The 15,710-nt window shown below is 49.9% G+C and overlaps 1 protein-coding gene across 1 annotated transcript in view; it reads right to left on the reverse strand.

Annotated features, from left to right (window-relative positions):
* The window catches only part of LOC147688585 (uncharacterized), a 162,313-nt gene that overhangs the window by 58,875 nt on the left and 87,728 nt on the right, over nt 1-15,710 (reverse strand). Inside the window, exon 4 of the mRNA XM_086939803.1 lies at nt 13,681-13,732. Within this exon, the coding sequence (XP_086795929.1) occupies nt 13,681-13,732 (52 nt within the window). The remainder of the gene's footprint in view (nt 1-13,680; nt 13,733-15,710) is intronic.

Consider the following 15,710-nt stretch of genomic DNA (forward strand, 5'->3'; position numbering starts at 1 on the left):
TGCAGCCCGAGTCCCGAGCACCATTTCACCAACATCTGTGGCATCTGCTCCGACTCCGATGCTGCCCCTGCTTTGATGCTGAAGAATCGATGCATCACATGCTAGTGGACTTTGAAACCGATGCAGCACCTTGGTCACCTCTGTTGCATTGATGCAACGCATCTGCATTTTCGACGCTGTCTCTTCATCGATGATGCCCAGCAGTAGGGAACCGAAGCCGCATGTCCAGAGAACGATGCATCACCTCCCCTTCCAGTATTCAATTCAATTCAATTCAATTAATTTATATAGCGCGCTACATACCCAGAGGGTCTCAAGGCGCTTGGAGAAGGGTGGGGAATTACTTGTCGAACATCCAGGTTTTAAGTTGCTTTCTGAATGCTAGGTGGTTCTGAGTGAGGCGAAGGTGAGTGGGAAGTGAGTTCCAGGTTTTGGCTGCCAGGTAGGAGAAGGATCTTCCTCCCATGGTGGTTTTGTTGATGCGAGAAACAGCAGCAAGGGCTTGGTGGGAGGAGCGTAGCTGGCGGGAGGGGGTGTAGAAGGAAAGTCGTGTGTTGAGGCATTCGGGTCCAAGTTCGTAAAGTGCTTTGTGTGCGTGGGTTAGGAGTCGGAATGTTATCCTTTTATTGACGGGGAGCCAGTGGAGGTTTTTCAGGTGACCAGAGATGTGGTCTTTACGCAGAATGTCTAGTATGAGTCTGGCTGATGCGTTGGAGTTTTTTTCTGAAGTTTTGCGGTGGTACCGGCGTATAGGGTGTTTCCGTAGTCTAAGCGGCTTGTAACCAGTGCGTGGGTGACCGTTTTTCTAGTTTCGGTGGGGATCCAGCGAAATGTTTTTTTGAGCATGCAAAGGATGTTGAAGCAAGATGATGAAACGGCGTTGACCTGTCTGGTCATCGAGAGTGAGGAGTCCAGAATGACGCCCAGGTTCCGTGCGTGGTCCGTCGGGATGGGTGCTTTTCCAAGGGACTCTGGCCACCACGAGTCGTCCCAGGCGGAGGGGGAGGTACCTAGGATAAGGACTTCTGTTTTGTCGGAATTCAGTTTCAGACGGCTGTGCTTCATCCACTCGGCTACTTCTCTCATTCCTTTATGTAAGTTTGTTTTGGCGGTGTTAGGGTCTTTGGTGACTGAGAGGATCAGTTGAGTGTCATCAGCATAGGAGATGATGTTGAGGTTGTGTTGGCGTGCGATGGCCGCGAGGGGGCTCATGTATACGTTGAAGAGGGTGGGGCTGAGTGAAGATCCTTGTGGCACGCCGCAGATGACTTCAGTGGCCTCTGACTTGAATGGTGGGAGGCGGACTCTCTGGGTTCTTCCGGCAAGGAACGAGGTGATCCATTCCAGTGCTTTTCCTTGGATTCCGATGTTTCTGAGGCGTTGTAGCAGGGTGCTATGACAGACTGTGTCGAAGGCTGCGGAGAGGTCGAGGAGGATGAGGGCGACTGTGTCTCCATTGTCCAGTAAAGTTCGAATGTCGTCTGTTGCTGCGATGAGTGCGGTCTCAGTGCTGTGTTTGGCTCGGAAGCCAGACTGTGAGGAGTCGAGGGATTCGTTGGTTTCGAGGAAGGCGGCGAGCTGGTTGTTGACAGCTTTCTCGATGACTTTGGCCGGGAATGGAAGGAGCGAGATGGGGCGGTAGTTTTTGAGTTCGGTGGGGTCAGCTGTGAGTTTTTTCAGAAGGGCGCTGAGTTCGGCGTGTTTCCAGCTTTCCGGGAAGGTGGCGGAATTGAGGGAGCAGTTGATGACATCTCGGAGGTGGGGTGCGATGATGGAGTCAGCTTTGTTGAAGATGTGGTGAGGGCATGGGTCTGTGGGGGATCCTGAGTGGATGGTAAGGAATCAATGCATCACCTCCCCTGACAGTAAGGAACCAAAGCATCACCTCCCCTGGCAGTAAGAAACCGATACATCACCACCCTTGGGTGTAAGGAACAGACACATTGTATTGCTTGTCCGGCACCTCACCTTCCCTGCACCTGTTTTCGTCTTTTGAATTTTAACGCATCCAAGGCACTTTGTGCTAAAAGAAATGCATCCTTAGATTTCTATGGACTGATCTTATTTATCCTTTGATAAATTATATCTATACTTGTGTATGTTGGATTTTTGTCATTTTGGTCTATTTTTATTCAGATAAATATTGACTATTTTGTAAAGTGGTACTGACTCCTTTTGTAGTGTTTTCACTGTGTTACTGTGTGTGTATGTACAAATGCTTTACACATTGCCTCTGAGATAAGCCTGACTGCTTGTGCCAAGCTACTAAGGGAGTGAGCAGGGGTTATCTTAGCTGTGTGACTTTCTTACCCTGCCTAGAGTGAGGGGGCCTACTTGGACAGGTTACACACCACTGCCAACTAGAGACCACATTTCGAACACTTATCATTAATATGATTATCATTGTAGAAACATCAGCAAGAGTTGAAGCTCAGGAAACAAAATCAAATACCTCAACCCCCACACCTACTACTGCAGAAGCCTTCAGTGGAGACACAACTCCTACTGGTTTGGATCTTGATGGGGAGCAGCCTGGCCAGTCACGCGTCTCTCAGCAGGCTGCTAGGGGAACCTCACTCAGCCTAATATTCCAACTACAACCAATGTAGTGATTGCCCCTCCTCCGCCCATTTTTGTCACAGCTCCCTGTGGCCCAACTTCTAGAACCACCTTTGTAGTGTGCACTCCAGTCCTGGTTCCCAACACCAACAACATCTGCAGTTAATCCAGGACCGAATGTTATGGTGCACACTGTTCAAAGGCTGCAAGGTAGTGGGGGTAGGGAATCATTAGGACTACTAAGTGTGAAGCTATGGGCCACAACATCATTGAAGCAAACTTTAGACATGAATACTAGATGGGCCAGGTCATTGGGCTTCTCAAAGAAAACAATTTGCTCCTGTAGGGGGAGAAATCCAGTTGCACAGGGAGCACTATATCTATATTGTGACCCCTTTTGGGGGTAGTGCAGGATGGGTTTAAGGACATTTGTAGGGCCACTGCAACCCCTGGAGTCACTTGTCATCACCTCAGACTCTGTAACTTGGAAAAAAATAACTCTTCCTCAGGAGGGGTTGTTCCGCTGGACCAGTGGGAGGGGATTCCACCATGACCACTGCCAAGAGGCGCAGGACCTAATTTCCTTCTGCGAAGAGCTACCATTCACTCTTTGGACAATATTTTCTACACATTTGTTGTGGGGTGTTCATATGTATTCTGGACATGGACCCCAAATAACTGCGGCTTTACCCTCGTATTTCAAGTCAATCATAATGATTTATTCCGTATCTGCAATTTAATGTATTTATTCATCCTTTTTATGTTCTTATGAAAATTTCATTAATACATATTAAATTGTATTCTTTATTAAAAATTAAAAACTTCGGTCAATAATAGAAATAAGTTATTTTTATTTCTATGTTGCTGGCTTGATAATACCACGCTGAAGTAACCAATTTAAGTGATAAATGTTAATACGTAATCCATAAATTAAGTCTGTAAGACAACACATATAATTTGTTATACAACCCATTATGTAAGTTAACAGAACAATTAACTTACTCCTCCCTATATTCTTCAGTCACAGGTAATATTTCAAAAAGGCAACGTGTATGCCATTTTACATCCATAACATTTCAAACTTACATTTGTGAACATAATAATTACACCATCACTTTTGTTTTTCATCAAAATAAATATTTTATTTTATTTTTTTCACAAAAAATGATTAATTCATTCAGTTCAAATATATATTTAATACATATAAAAAGCACATCATCTTGTGTTTATTATGTTCGACAACACATAATTGTTCACATTTGTTTTATATACATTCCATGCATATAATATTACATCTCTAGAAACACAGATATTAGTACTAGCCATTATTAACTCACTCACATTGCAATGCTTCCACCAGTAAGTAAATGTTTCAAGGAAATAGAATACAGAGCACCAAAACCGGACTCAAGCTGTTTACATTATAAATCTGTACATAGCAAGTCATGTCACTTACCCAAGCCAAGCTTTATCACTGCTTTGCATGTAGTACAGAAGATGACAGTGTGATGTGGCATATAACATAAATGTGTATGATCCATTTCAAAGTTTGATTTTATAGTGACAAATAAATGTACAAATCACGGTACATATGTTTTCAAAACTACAATGGTCATTTTCTCAACTAACACTTATGGAAGATATGTCTTGCTCATACAAGGTATGCCACTTCTAGATAACAAACATACACCAACACAAAGACATCCTCAATGTTGAATTCTTTGCTTTCAATGAGTTTGAAAACTGCTGCTCCGTGATATTTTTGATCTGTGTTGTTGAATTTGAATGCATAGACATCTATGTTTAACTTGGGGCAGAACTCACTGGAGAGAGGTCACTGCCAGTTTGGTAGGTCCCTTGGCGATCTCCGTAGTCGGTGCACTGAGCGCCGTCACTTTCCTGCGCTCTAGGGAGCCACCCATTTTTTTTTTTTTTAAATAATTTTTATTGTAGTCACACCCATACAGGCCAATGCATAGATAATCAGCACCATAAGATTGAGCAGTTACACAATATGATTCGTTGTCTCACACACAGCCGTCGTGCCCACAACCCGGGGGTTGGGCGGCGATGATTTCACTGCTCTTCCACGCCTGACGTTAAAGATAAAGGAGTAGTTGGTGTCCGGATTGTGTGCATGACTACTTTTACAATTCTGCCCAACAACGCTCTAAACCCCAACTCCCATCCCCTGCGCTAAAAAAACCCTGAACCCCCCCCCTGTCCCGCCCCACCCCCCACCACTTGTCTATGGCCCTTGCAACGATCATTCCTCCGTTCCTGTAGTGCTTACTTCGTCCCCCCCCGCATACCTGCCGCCCCTGGGGCATTAGTTTGCTCCTTCTGCCCTACCTGCCTCGGGGGCCTCCTCCTCCTCGTCTGCCTCACTATCTCTGAGTGCTTGTGCCATCACTTCCCATGAGGTCGCAGTGTCAGCCGCTGTCTGGCTAGGGGTCCTGCGCGCAAGCTGGTACCTGTGTGTGCTGTCAGCCGTCGCCCATTTCAGAAATTCCTGCCGCCACCTCCGTGGGGTCGGACCCGCCCTCGCTTTCCAGTTCCTAGTGATCTCCCTCTTAGCCACCATCAATCCCATATCAATAAACTTGCTCGTGGAGTTTGTTTTTGGGGGTATGGGGGAACCAATGTAAAAGACACTCCGCCGGTCCATAGTCGATGGACCTTTCAGTCACTTCGTTCAAGACATCTCCTATGTCCTGCCAATAATCCCGAAGGGCCGGGCACGCCCACAGCATATGCACTAATTCGGCCCCCTCCTCCGGGCACCGGGGACAGGTCGCCGTTACCGCGCCGAAATACCTCCTGATCCTTCCCGGGGTCATGTACGCCCTATGCAGTACATAGTAGTGGATCAGTTGAAATCTAGCGTTTCTCGTGCTGTTGCGAGCCCTACGGATAAGCTGTGCCCACGTCGTGTCAGGTATGTCTTTACCCAGGTCCGCCTCCCATTTGGCTTTCAGTGATGTAAGAGGAGGGAGATTCTCTCTCACCATTCTATTGTAGAGGCACGTCACCGCCTTGAGTGTACCCGCCGACATCATGGTATATTGGCATGCAGCTGCCGTCTCGGGTTCCTCGAGTCCCGTGCCCCAGTGGGCCTGCACTGCCCTGGTTACTGCCGCATGAAGTAAAAATCCCCCTCTCGGGATGTCGAAGCGCTCCATTAATTCTTGGAACGGGAGTAGCGTACCATTTTCATAAAGGTCCCCAATCACCTGCACCCCCGCTTCCTCCCACCCCTGCAGATGCGACCAGTCGCCGCCATGTGGTAATGCTGTCAGCATGCCCAGAGGGATCTCCGGTGCATATGGGCGCCGAATTCCCGCCCTCTTCTGTGCTCGGTTCCAGCATTGACGGTACGTGCGTTGTTCCAACGACAAGTCCCGATTATCTAACCGCTGATGGAGGGTAATATACGCCAAGACGTGCCTGGGCGTCCCCCGCAAGCTTTCGTCTTCCGGGCCCCGGAATACTCGTGCCACCTCCTGCGTGAAGACCTGCAGTTGGGCCGCTAAATAATAAAGCTCAAAGTCCGGCACTGCCAGTCCCCCTTCATCTTTCGGGCCAGATAGCGTTGCCAGCGCCACTCTGCACCGCCCCGCTCCCCAAATGAACGTCGTAATCAAAGATCTAAGCTGCCTAAAGAAGGAGCTAGGTATCCAGATTGGGAGCGTCCGAAAGTAATACAATAATCTCGGCAGGGCAACCATCTTCAGCAAGGAGATCCGGCCTGCCACCGAGAGCGGCAACGTGACCCAGAAGGCTATACAGCCCTTTAGTCCTCGCACGCACCGCCCCAGGTTGCCCTCAAGCAAGTCTTCCGCCTTGTGGTAAATATGGACCCCCAAGTATTTAATACAGGCAGGTTCCCAGGCCACCTCCGACCGGTGTTGCGGCCGAACAGCCCCCTCCAGTAGTGGGAACAAACTTGTCTTGGGCCAGTTAACCCTCAGGCCCGACATCGCGCCGAAGCGCTCTAGCTGCGCTTCCGCGCCCTGCAGGTCCTCAGCACCGTTGCGAAGGAATAGTAGTAAATCATCGGCATAAAGCGAGATGAACTGCTGCCCGTCTTGGGCCCGCACCCCGTGGAAGTACCGCCCCGTCCGGGCCTCAGCCGCCAGTGGCTCGATAGCCAGTGCAAATAGAAGCGGCGAAAGGGAGCAACCCTGCCGAGTGCCTCGTTCTACCGGATAGCGGAGGGACACCGTCGATCCCACTCTCACTCTTGCTATCGCCTCCGCGTAGAGGACCTTCGTCCAATGAATATAGCCAGCTCCCAGACCAAATCGCTCCATTACAGCATAGAGGTAGTCCCACTCTAGACTGTCGAAGGCTTTTTCAATGTCTACCGAGAGAACCAGTTCAGTCCCAGCTCCCCCCTCCAACTCGTCCATGAGGCGAACAAGTCTTCTGACATTGATTGTGGTGTTACGCGTCGGTATAAAACCGTTCTGGTCTTCGTGCACCAGTCCTGGCATGTGTGGTAGGAGCCTCGCCGCCAGTATGGAGCTCAGGATCTTGTAATCTGCGGTGAGCATAGAGAGCGGCCGGTAAGACGCGGGGTCGCTACTCTCTCTGCCGGGCTTCAGCAGTGGTACCACTAATGCCTCCCGCATTGATTGCGGTAGCCGGCCCGCTGCCTTGGCCTCTTTATAAACGGTCAGGAGTCGCGGCACCAGAGTGTCTAAATGTTTACTATAGAACTCTATGGGGAGCCCATCTATCCCCGGCGATTTGTTACGTGCCATACTCCGCACCGCCTTCCTGATCTCCCCCAGTTCGATGTCCGATCCCAGGTCCTTCGCCTGCTCTGCCTCCAGCCGTCGTAGGGGTAAGCCGCTCAAGAAGGGCTCGGCCAGCCCCATCCGATCACCCGGGGCACTCTTGTATAGGCCCTCATAATATTTTTGGAATCCGTCAACTATGCCCAACTGAGTATGTTGCACCACGCCCGCTGTATCCCGCAGTTGAAGTATGGGAGAGCATCGCCTAGTGGGGTTCGAAAGCCACGCCAGAAGGGTGCCCGCCTTATCCCCGTCTACGTGGGAACGCAACACATATCGCTTATAGTCAAAGGCTCGGAGCCTCTCCACTTCAGTGGCCACCGCCTCCCTGGCCGAGCAAAGCGTTTCTTGGAGTTCTGGGTGTCCGGGCCGCTCCCTCTCCGCCTCCCTCAGCTTGGCATCCACCTTAGTCAAATCGCCCAGCAACACTTTCCGCATGCCTACATAATCCTTGATACAGATACCCCTCACCACCACCTTAAAGGCGTCCCATTCCGTTGCCCTAAAGGTCGCCGTCCCTTCATTTTCCGCGAAATATAAATCCACCCCCTCCGCCAGGGCCGCCCCGAATAGGGGGTCCTCCAGTGTCTCAGGCCTCAGTTTCCAGATCGGGACCCTGGGCTTCTCCGCTACCCACGCTAGTCGGACCAGGAGTGGATTATGGTCCGAGATCGTTCTCGACAGGTATTCCGACCCTGTAACGTACGGCAACACCCCCGGGAACATAGTATCGCATCTAATCGGACATGTAAATCATGTAGCCCGGAGAAAAAGGAGTAATCCCGGTCAGTCGGGTGTTGTCCTCGCCATACATCCGTCAGTTCCCAGCTCTCCTGCCACTCCCTCCTACCTCTAGATAGTCTGTGTACCGGGGAGTCGTGTAGTGGGGGGTGGGATCTATCCAATGAGGGGTCTGTAATAGAATTAAAGTCGTCCCCCAGCAGGACCGGGCCCGCCAGGGAGTGAGCCAGCGTCCCCGATAGTGTCGCAAAGAAAGCCAGCTGGTCAGTATTCGGGGCATATATACTAGCTAAGACTACATCTCTGCCTTCTAACTTCCCCTCCACCACCACATATCTCCCTTCCTGGTCCACCCATTGGCGCGTGAGTTGGAAAGGTGTGCCTGTCCTTATCCAAATTAGTACCCCCGTAGCATAGGCCGAGTAGTTGGTGTGAAAAATCTGCCCTCGCCACCTCCTCTGTAACGCCGCCCCCTCCTGTTTTGTGAGATGCGTCTCCTGCAGCAGTGCAATATGCACCCCCCTCCGCACTAAATAGGCATGCACTTTATGTCTACGCTGCATGGTGTGTAGGCCCCGCACATTCCAGGTTATGCAGTTCAAACGATTCACATTAGCCATTGTCCCAGTGATCCGGCTGAAACACTCTCCTCAGTTCCTGCCCTTCGACGGTGGTGGTGCCCCCCCCTGAACAAAACAAAACCTCCCAACTGTCCTGCCCATGGCATACCCTGGGTCAATAACTTCAAAGAGAGTAAACAATCCCCAACTGTGGAACCCCCCCCCCCCGGCCCCCAGAACAGGCCCCAATACCGAAATATCAGTCCCCATCCAAACTCCCACGCCTGATTGACCCAGGTTTCAACTACACAGCCGTAGCTGTGGGTGCCTTAAGGGCCTACGGAGCGCGGCCTCGTCCAGAGGGGGGCTGCGCTGCCCACCTCCCCGCTCCCTCCCCAATTCCTCATGACCTCCCTGCTCTGAGCACCCCGGTGTGCCCCGACCTCCGTTAGGCATGGAATTATGGGTTCCCCTCCCAACGCCCCAAACTTTACCCATTGTCCTCTGCCGGCAGTTCAGATGTTCAGGATCTCATCCGCCGTCTGCGGCGTCACCAGCGGCCCTTCGGTCCGATGAACCCCAGAAAGATCCGATTCTGAGCCTGAGGCCGAGACATGAGTGTCCGAGTCCGTGGCACATTTAGAGCCGGGGCCCTCAGCCCGCCCCAGCTTCCCCACTTCCAATAATGCAGCCTGCCGTTCTGCCTCAGTCTGGGAGGCCGTCGGCCCCAGCTTCCCCTGCCTTAGTTTCCTCAGCCTCTTCGATTTCCGCAGCCGGGTTGGCGAGCGCTCCCGCTCCTTTTCCCGCTCCTCTCGTACCTTGGCACCATCAGTTCCAGCCTTGTATGTCTCCCACCAGTCCCAGGCGTCCGCCGCCGTGCTAAAAAAGATCGTCTTGTCGTCCACCACCACTCGGAGCCTGGCTGGAAAAAGCAAGGAGTAGGCGATCCCTTCAGCTCGCAGTTCCTTTTTGATTGTGAGGAAGGAGGCCCGCTGCTTCTGCGTCTCGAAGGTAAAATCTGGGAAGAGTGTGACCTTGCTGTTCGCAATCTGGAATGGGCCATCCTCCCGGGCTTTTTGCAGGAGCAGATCTCTGTCCTTGTGGTGAAGCAACTTGGCTATGATCGGTCGGGGTGGAAGCCCGGGCTTGGGAGGCCCTGAAGGGACTCTGTGAGCACGCTCCAGAGTGAAGAATGGCGAGAGTCCTTCCGGTGCCACCACTGTTCTCAGCCATTCATCCATGTAGGCCACCATGTCTCTCGTCCCCTCTGTTTCCGGCACGCCCACGATCCGCACATTACTGCGCCGGCTCCTATTTTCTGCGTCCTCCGCACGCCTTTCCAGGGTGCGTATGAGGTCCAGGGCCTCCATTAGTCTACCCTCCAGCACTTTGTGAGCTGGCGCCAGGTCTTTAATCGCATTCTCAGTGTCCTTGACCCTGTCCTTCAGTTTATCGTGGTCCGCCCGGAGCAGGCCCAGCCCCGACGCCACCTGCGCTATATCGTTGTGGAGCGCGTCTCGTGTGGCCGTTATGGCATCCAATATCCGATCCTGCAATCGCTGCAGGTCCGTCTGCTCAATGGGGCCACCCTCCGCCACATCGGACGACGCCGCCTCCTCCGCCTTGGTCCTCGGCTTCCCCATTGCGGCCGGCCTCGACACTTATGTCCGTCCCGATGGCTTGCTCCCCCCCTGGGCCTCTGCAGCGTGGTCAGCTTCAATGCTCAACGGAGTCCCGCCGCGCAGATACCGCTCTTCTGATGCAGCGTCTGCCGTGATGCACGCCCCCTGGGACCTGCGACAGCCTGTCCTTGTCCGCCTGGGCTACTGCTTCTGGTCCGCCGCGCCTCAGGGAGCTTGGTGCCGCCGAGGTCTCTCCGTGGTCCTATGGGCCTCCTCACTTCATCCCCACAATCAGCGCAGGCCCCCGCGGCGGGACACCACCGGCACCGGGGGGGCGAGGGGGGGGGGCCTGGGGACGTAATGCACAGTATCTCGTCCTCCATAGCCCACCGCTCAGGTCCGCCTCCGCTCACCTCCGTGCATAGCTGGGGCCCGGGTCTGGGTTACTCCTCACCATTCCGCCTCCCGGCATCGGAGGCCGTCTGTCAGCCCCGCCTGCAAGGGCGCACCCGGGCGGTCTCCTCTCCGGGCGCCCGTGGTCGCCGCGCACCTCAGCCGGGGCCAAAGAGTGTCTCCCGCTCTGGGGGGGATCGCCGCCGGGAGCTTCTGAGTCGGCGGTCGCGCTCCTTCCGAGCGCTCTAGCAGCGCGATCCGCTGGTTAGCCCTCGGCTTTCTAGGACTCCGCCGCGGCCGCCATCTTGTGCGCCGTTCTCCTGTCCTCCGTCCCGGCGGCCGCTGTGATCGGTGGCCGTGCTCCTCGAAGCAGTCCCGTCAACTGCCCAAAATGTGCCCCGCCGGTCACCACCGTGTCCTCGTTCGGCGCCGGGGCACACACGGGTTCTCCGCCACGTTTAGCAGGATTAATGAGGGGAAGAGGCACAGAGCTCTGGGCTCACGCCGCCATCACCCTCGGCGCTTAGGCCACGCCCCCTCTAGGGAGCCACCCATATGCATATAAACCAGGGCGCTGCATGGACATGCGCCGCTGGTGTGCCAAAGGCGTACCTAAGGCAAACCCGTCTGCACCCGTCCGCGCCAGACCGGGGCCAGGGGCCCTGTTCAAAACTGGACGTACTCAATGAAAGAACTCCTTGAACTAAATCATCCATCTAAATTAGCCCTCTCGTAACTACTAGTAGAGAAGCTTCTCTCATACAATTTGCTAACTGACAGGGGGGATCCACAGAGGGGTGCCATTCAGGGCCACAGGGCCAAAGATATGGGGTCGGAGGACCTCCTTTGCTTAATCTCTGCTAAATACTTCGTCTCTTCAAAAAGACAATTTAGACATTTTCTCTCTGCTTCAGGAGGAGAAACCCGATATCCTTGCGTTAACAGAGACATGGCTAGAGGATGCTTCAGGCCCTGATATAGTGGCCTCCCTTCCCCCTGACTATGAAGTCATGAGAGAAATATTAAACAAAATTAGCCTCTTACAAAGCATTAATTATCACAACTAAATCTGTGTACTACGAATCAAAGATCAAGGAGGCCACGGACATTCATAAGGAGACTTTTAATGTACTGAAAGAGCTGAGTCTTAAGAAAGAACAGAGGGCGGTCATCAACCAGGACGACTGTGAGGAAATTCAGGATTTCTTTAGCCAAGGTCAAAGACATTATTAGGGAAATAGGCAGCACCTGCCCTTTCCCAGTATTAGATCCACCAGATTTTCAGGGCGGAACACTTTTGGTCTTCACTGCCCTTGACCCTAACGGCCTAGCTCACATCATGGTCAAAAATAAATCGGGGTCACCTGAGGACCCCTGACATCCATGTGTGTTTAAAATGGGTCTTATGGTAATAGGACCAGAGGTGCTGCCCCTACTAAACCTGTCCTTGGCTACAGGGAAGATCCCACATAAATTCAGTGAAGCTATGGTGATTCCACTGTTAAAGAAAGCAGGGGCGGACATAAAATGTGTGCATTGACAACTTCACTCAGGCAAAGCTTAATGTACAGAACATCCTCCGGTTCACTATGAACTGGATGACCTTCAATTCACTCAAGGTAAACCCAGACAAGACAGAGGTGCTTGCTCTCAGCACAGGGGCTAACCCCTGGTCCAGCCTCTTCTGGCCACAAGAGATCGACACCACTCCAATACTGGTGCCTGTTGTGAAGAGCTTGGGTATCAGATTAGATGCCAAGTTAACTATGGACAATCAGGTAGCTGCGGTCGTGGGAAGCTGCGTGGGTCGGATGAGGCAACTTCGGAGACTTGTACCCCTGTTGTCATTTGCCACCATGCATACCGTTGTGTCTGCATTAATCCTGTCACGCCTGGATTACGACAACGCAGTCTATATAGGGCTTCCTGAGAAACTCCAGGGGAAACTTCATGTGACTGTAAATGACGCGGCAAGATTTATTTTTAAGCTGCCAAGAAGAACCCAAGCCCCTCTCCTGCTACAACAACTACACTGGCTTCCTATTAAGCAGAAGTTCAGGTTTAAGAACCTGTGCATTGTACACAAAGCTTAGTACGGAGCGGCACCTAACTACATAAAAGACCGATTGAAGCTTTATGTGCCCAGTCGATGTCTCCGTTCATCTGGGAGAAACCTGCTGGCCGTTCCAGTGCTTTAACAGAGATATGCTGGGGGGGGATGTGCCTTTTATGTGGTGATCCCCCAGCTCTGGATATAAGCTACCGGAAAGCTTACGTGGGTGTCAGGACTATCAGGTTACATAACAGCAGGAGGCATGTGGCAAACGCTACAGTCTTTAGTGCACGAGTGTACAGGAAGAAGTTGCAAAGGAAATCCAAGGTGGCGGCCGCGCTGGATTATTTCAAAAGGAAAGTTAGCGCTCCAGAGTCTTACCGCAATCATAGGGATCCAGGTGTCGAGTTCGCGCTGTGGCGCACTTCACCGGATCCCTGAGGCAGTATGGAAGTATCAGAACTTACGCTGTGAAGTTTAGCTTAGGGAAAAGTATCGTCTCAGCAAATATCGATATTTCTCAGCAGCGGAACTACAAGGAAGACTACAGAATCAGTAGGACTGTTCCGTTACGTATTTTGGGGTGTTCGGAGCATGCACTTTTAACGAACTGTGCGGAAGACTATTTTGGGCATGCGCATTCCATTACAAGTGTTCCACTAAGCATGCTCGTAGCGGGAACACAATTTGGGCAAAATTAAACTGTTTTACAGAGTCAGCACAAGTCTTGTGGGGGCATATAGAAATCCTAGAATCTCCCCAACTGCAGTAGGAAAGTGAGATGGCAGGAAACAACTAGTATATAGTTTTCAGTCTAGAGTGAAGTAACTGCTAGAAATAGAAACAGTATACATTGGTGCATTCATTATTACTTAAATACTAGAGAATAAGGAAGCAAGTAATTTAAGGAAGAAAGGTATTAAGTGAAGTAACCTACCCAAATAACTTACCTTACAGAATCCATTGAACACAGCAGCTGTACTTGAAGTAGGTGAGGAGAGTCTGTAAAATAGATGATATAGAATTAGATAGTCAGATTTAAGAAGCAAGGACTAACACATTCTCCCCTTTAGTTGCAGCAATAAGAAATAATAATCTAACAGAAGAGAAGCAAATGTCACAATAGGATTGGGCATGTAAACATTGAGGAAGGACTAAATACATTAGAATAAATGAATGATGTTAAGATACTAATAAGTAAATTATTTTCCAGTGAAATACAAGCCAATCTAGCATAAGTAAACCCAGTGAAGGAAAAGACGACGTCTAAAGCTGAAGGAAGAATCAGACGCAGAGTGACAGTCTCTTCTCTATCCCACTCCCCTTTCCCCCCCTTGGGCCTCCTTGGCATTCATGCTATCCAAGTGAATTGCGTGTTGCTGAGAGGTCTAGGTGAGGCATTGGGAAGTTGCGACATTCAGCTCCTGTGCATTGAAAGGTTGAGCATCAACTCCTGACAGAGGGGAAGCAATGCTACTCCGTTTTAGGAGGAAACTTAAGACCGTCCTATTTACTGAGGCGTTTTTGATAATAGTACCCTAATTCTGCTAGATCAGCTGGCAGTAGGGGATTTCTGGGTTAATGATCATTGTGGTAGCGCTTATAGAACGTTGATGATTTGGCGCTTTATAAATATATATATATTTTTAAATCTTTTTATTGATAAAAATAAAAAAAAATAAAAAATACACCACAACTCAAAATACATATTGAGACCTTAAAACTTACAGTAAACAATAATATAAATAAAAACATTACCTAATATACCAGGCGCTTTACAAGTATAAGTTAACATAACATAACGTATCACAGTGTATAGAAAACTCACACCTTAATGATCTCCTACAATTGCCTTTCACCTGTATGAAAGTAATAAGCAACAAAACAAGAACTACAATGGTCATTTTCTCCTCTCCTCTAACACTTATGAAAGATACTTCTTGCTCATACAAGGTATGCCACTGTTCTAGATTACAAACACAAAGACATCCTCATGTATCACAGAATACATGTTAGGAAACTCACTCCTTAATGATCTCCTACAATTGTCTTTCACCAGTATGAAAGTAATAACCAATAATTTATTTAGATATATTTACTTCTACTTACCTTCATGAGAAGAATTTGTCTATTACATCTTGTCTCAGGTCATTTCGTTTTTTCTCACCACTGTCATCTTCATTTTGCAATTCATCAACATCCCCCTAGGCCTCGTTGTAGTAGTCATCATCTGGGATGAAAGGGATGTTTCACTGCATGGCAATGTTGTGTAGCATTATAGCATACAACATAAACTTGGTATTTAGCACTCCTTATCAGATGAGTAGACGAGGGTACCACCAGACTTATGCAGACAGCAAAATCTTGCTTTCAGGAGCCCAAAAGCCAGCTCCACAGGCCTCCTAGTTCTACCAAGTGACTAATTGAATTACATTTTCCCTGGCGTTGCTGGATTTCTCAGACATGGTAACAACCACTGTCAGTTTGGATACACAGTCTCCTAAAAATATATGCATATTTAGTAATATCTACAATTCACATTATACTCTTGTAACAGCAATTTTAAAAGTAGTTTTTATACATTTTAACGTATTACCTACCAACAGGTCAGGCCTCCACATTTCTTTTTCAAATTGTTGCCATTTGCTGTTGCATGCTGCTATTGCGTAGCAGAAATGAATCATGGGTGGACCCAGGAAAGTGAAGAAACACACTTGTGATGTGAAGATCTGGAATGCACACAATTTTCACATTCATAGAATGGAAATATTTCCTGTTGTGGTAAATTTGTTCTTTGTTGTGTGGTGGAACCAAAGCAATGGATTTCCTTCAATGGCACTGACAACATGTGGTATATCACTCAATGCATACAATTCTGCAGTTATATTGTTGATTCCCTCGTCATTCATCGGAAATTGTATAAAACTGCTCCTGTGGCTCATCATCACAGTCAGGATTTCCTGTAGAACACTGCTGAACG

This window comes from Lissotriton vulgaris, chromosome 10 (genome assembly GCF_964263255.1).
Source record: "Lissotriton vulgaris chromosome 10, aLisVul1.2, whole genome shotgun sequence".
Lineage (NCBI taxonomy): Eukaryota > Metazoa > Chordata > Amphibia > Caudata > Salamandridae > Lissotriton > Lissotriton vulgaris.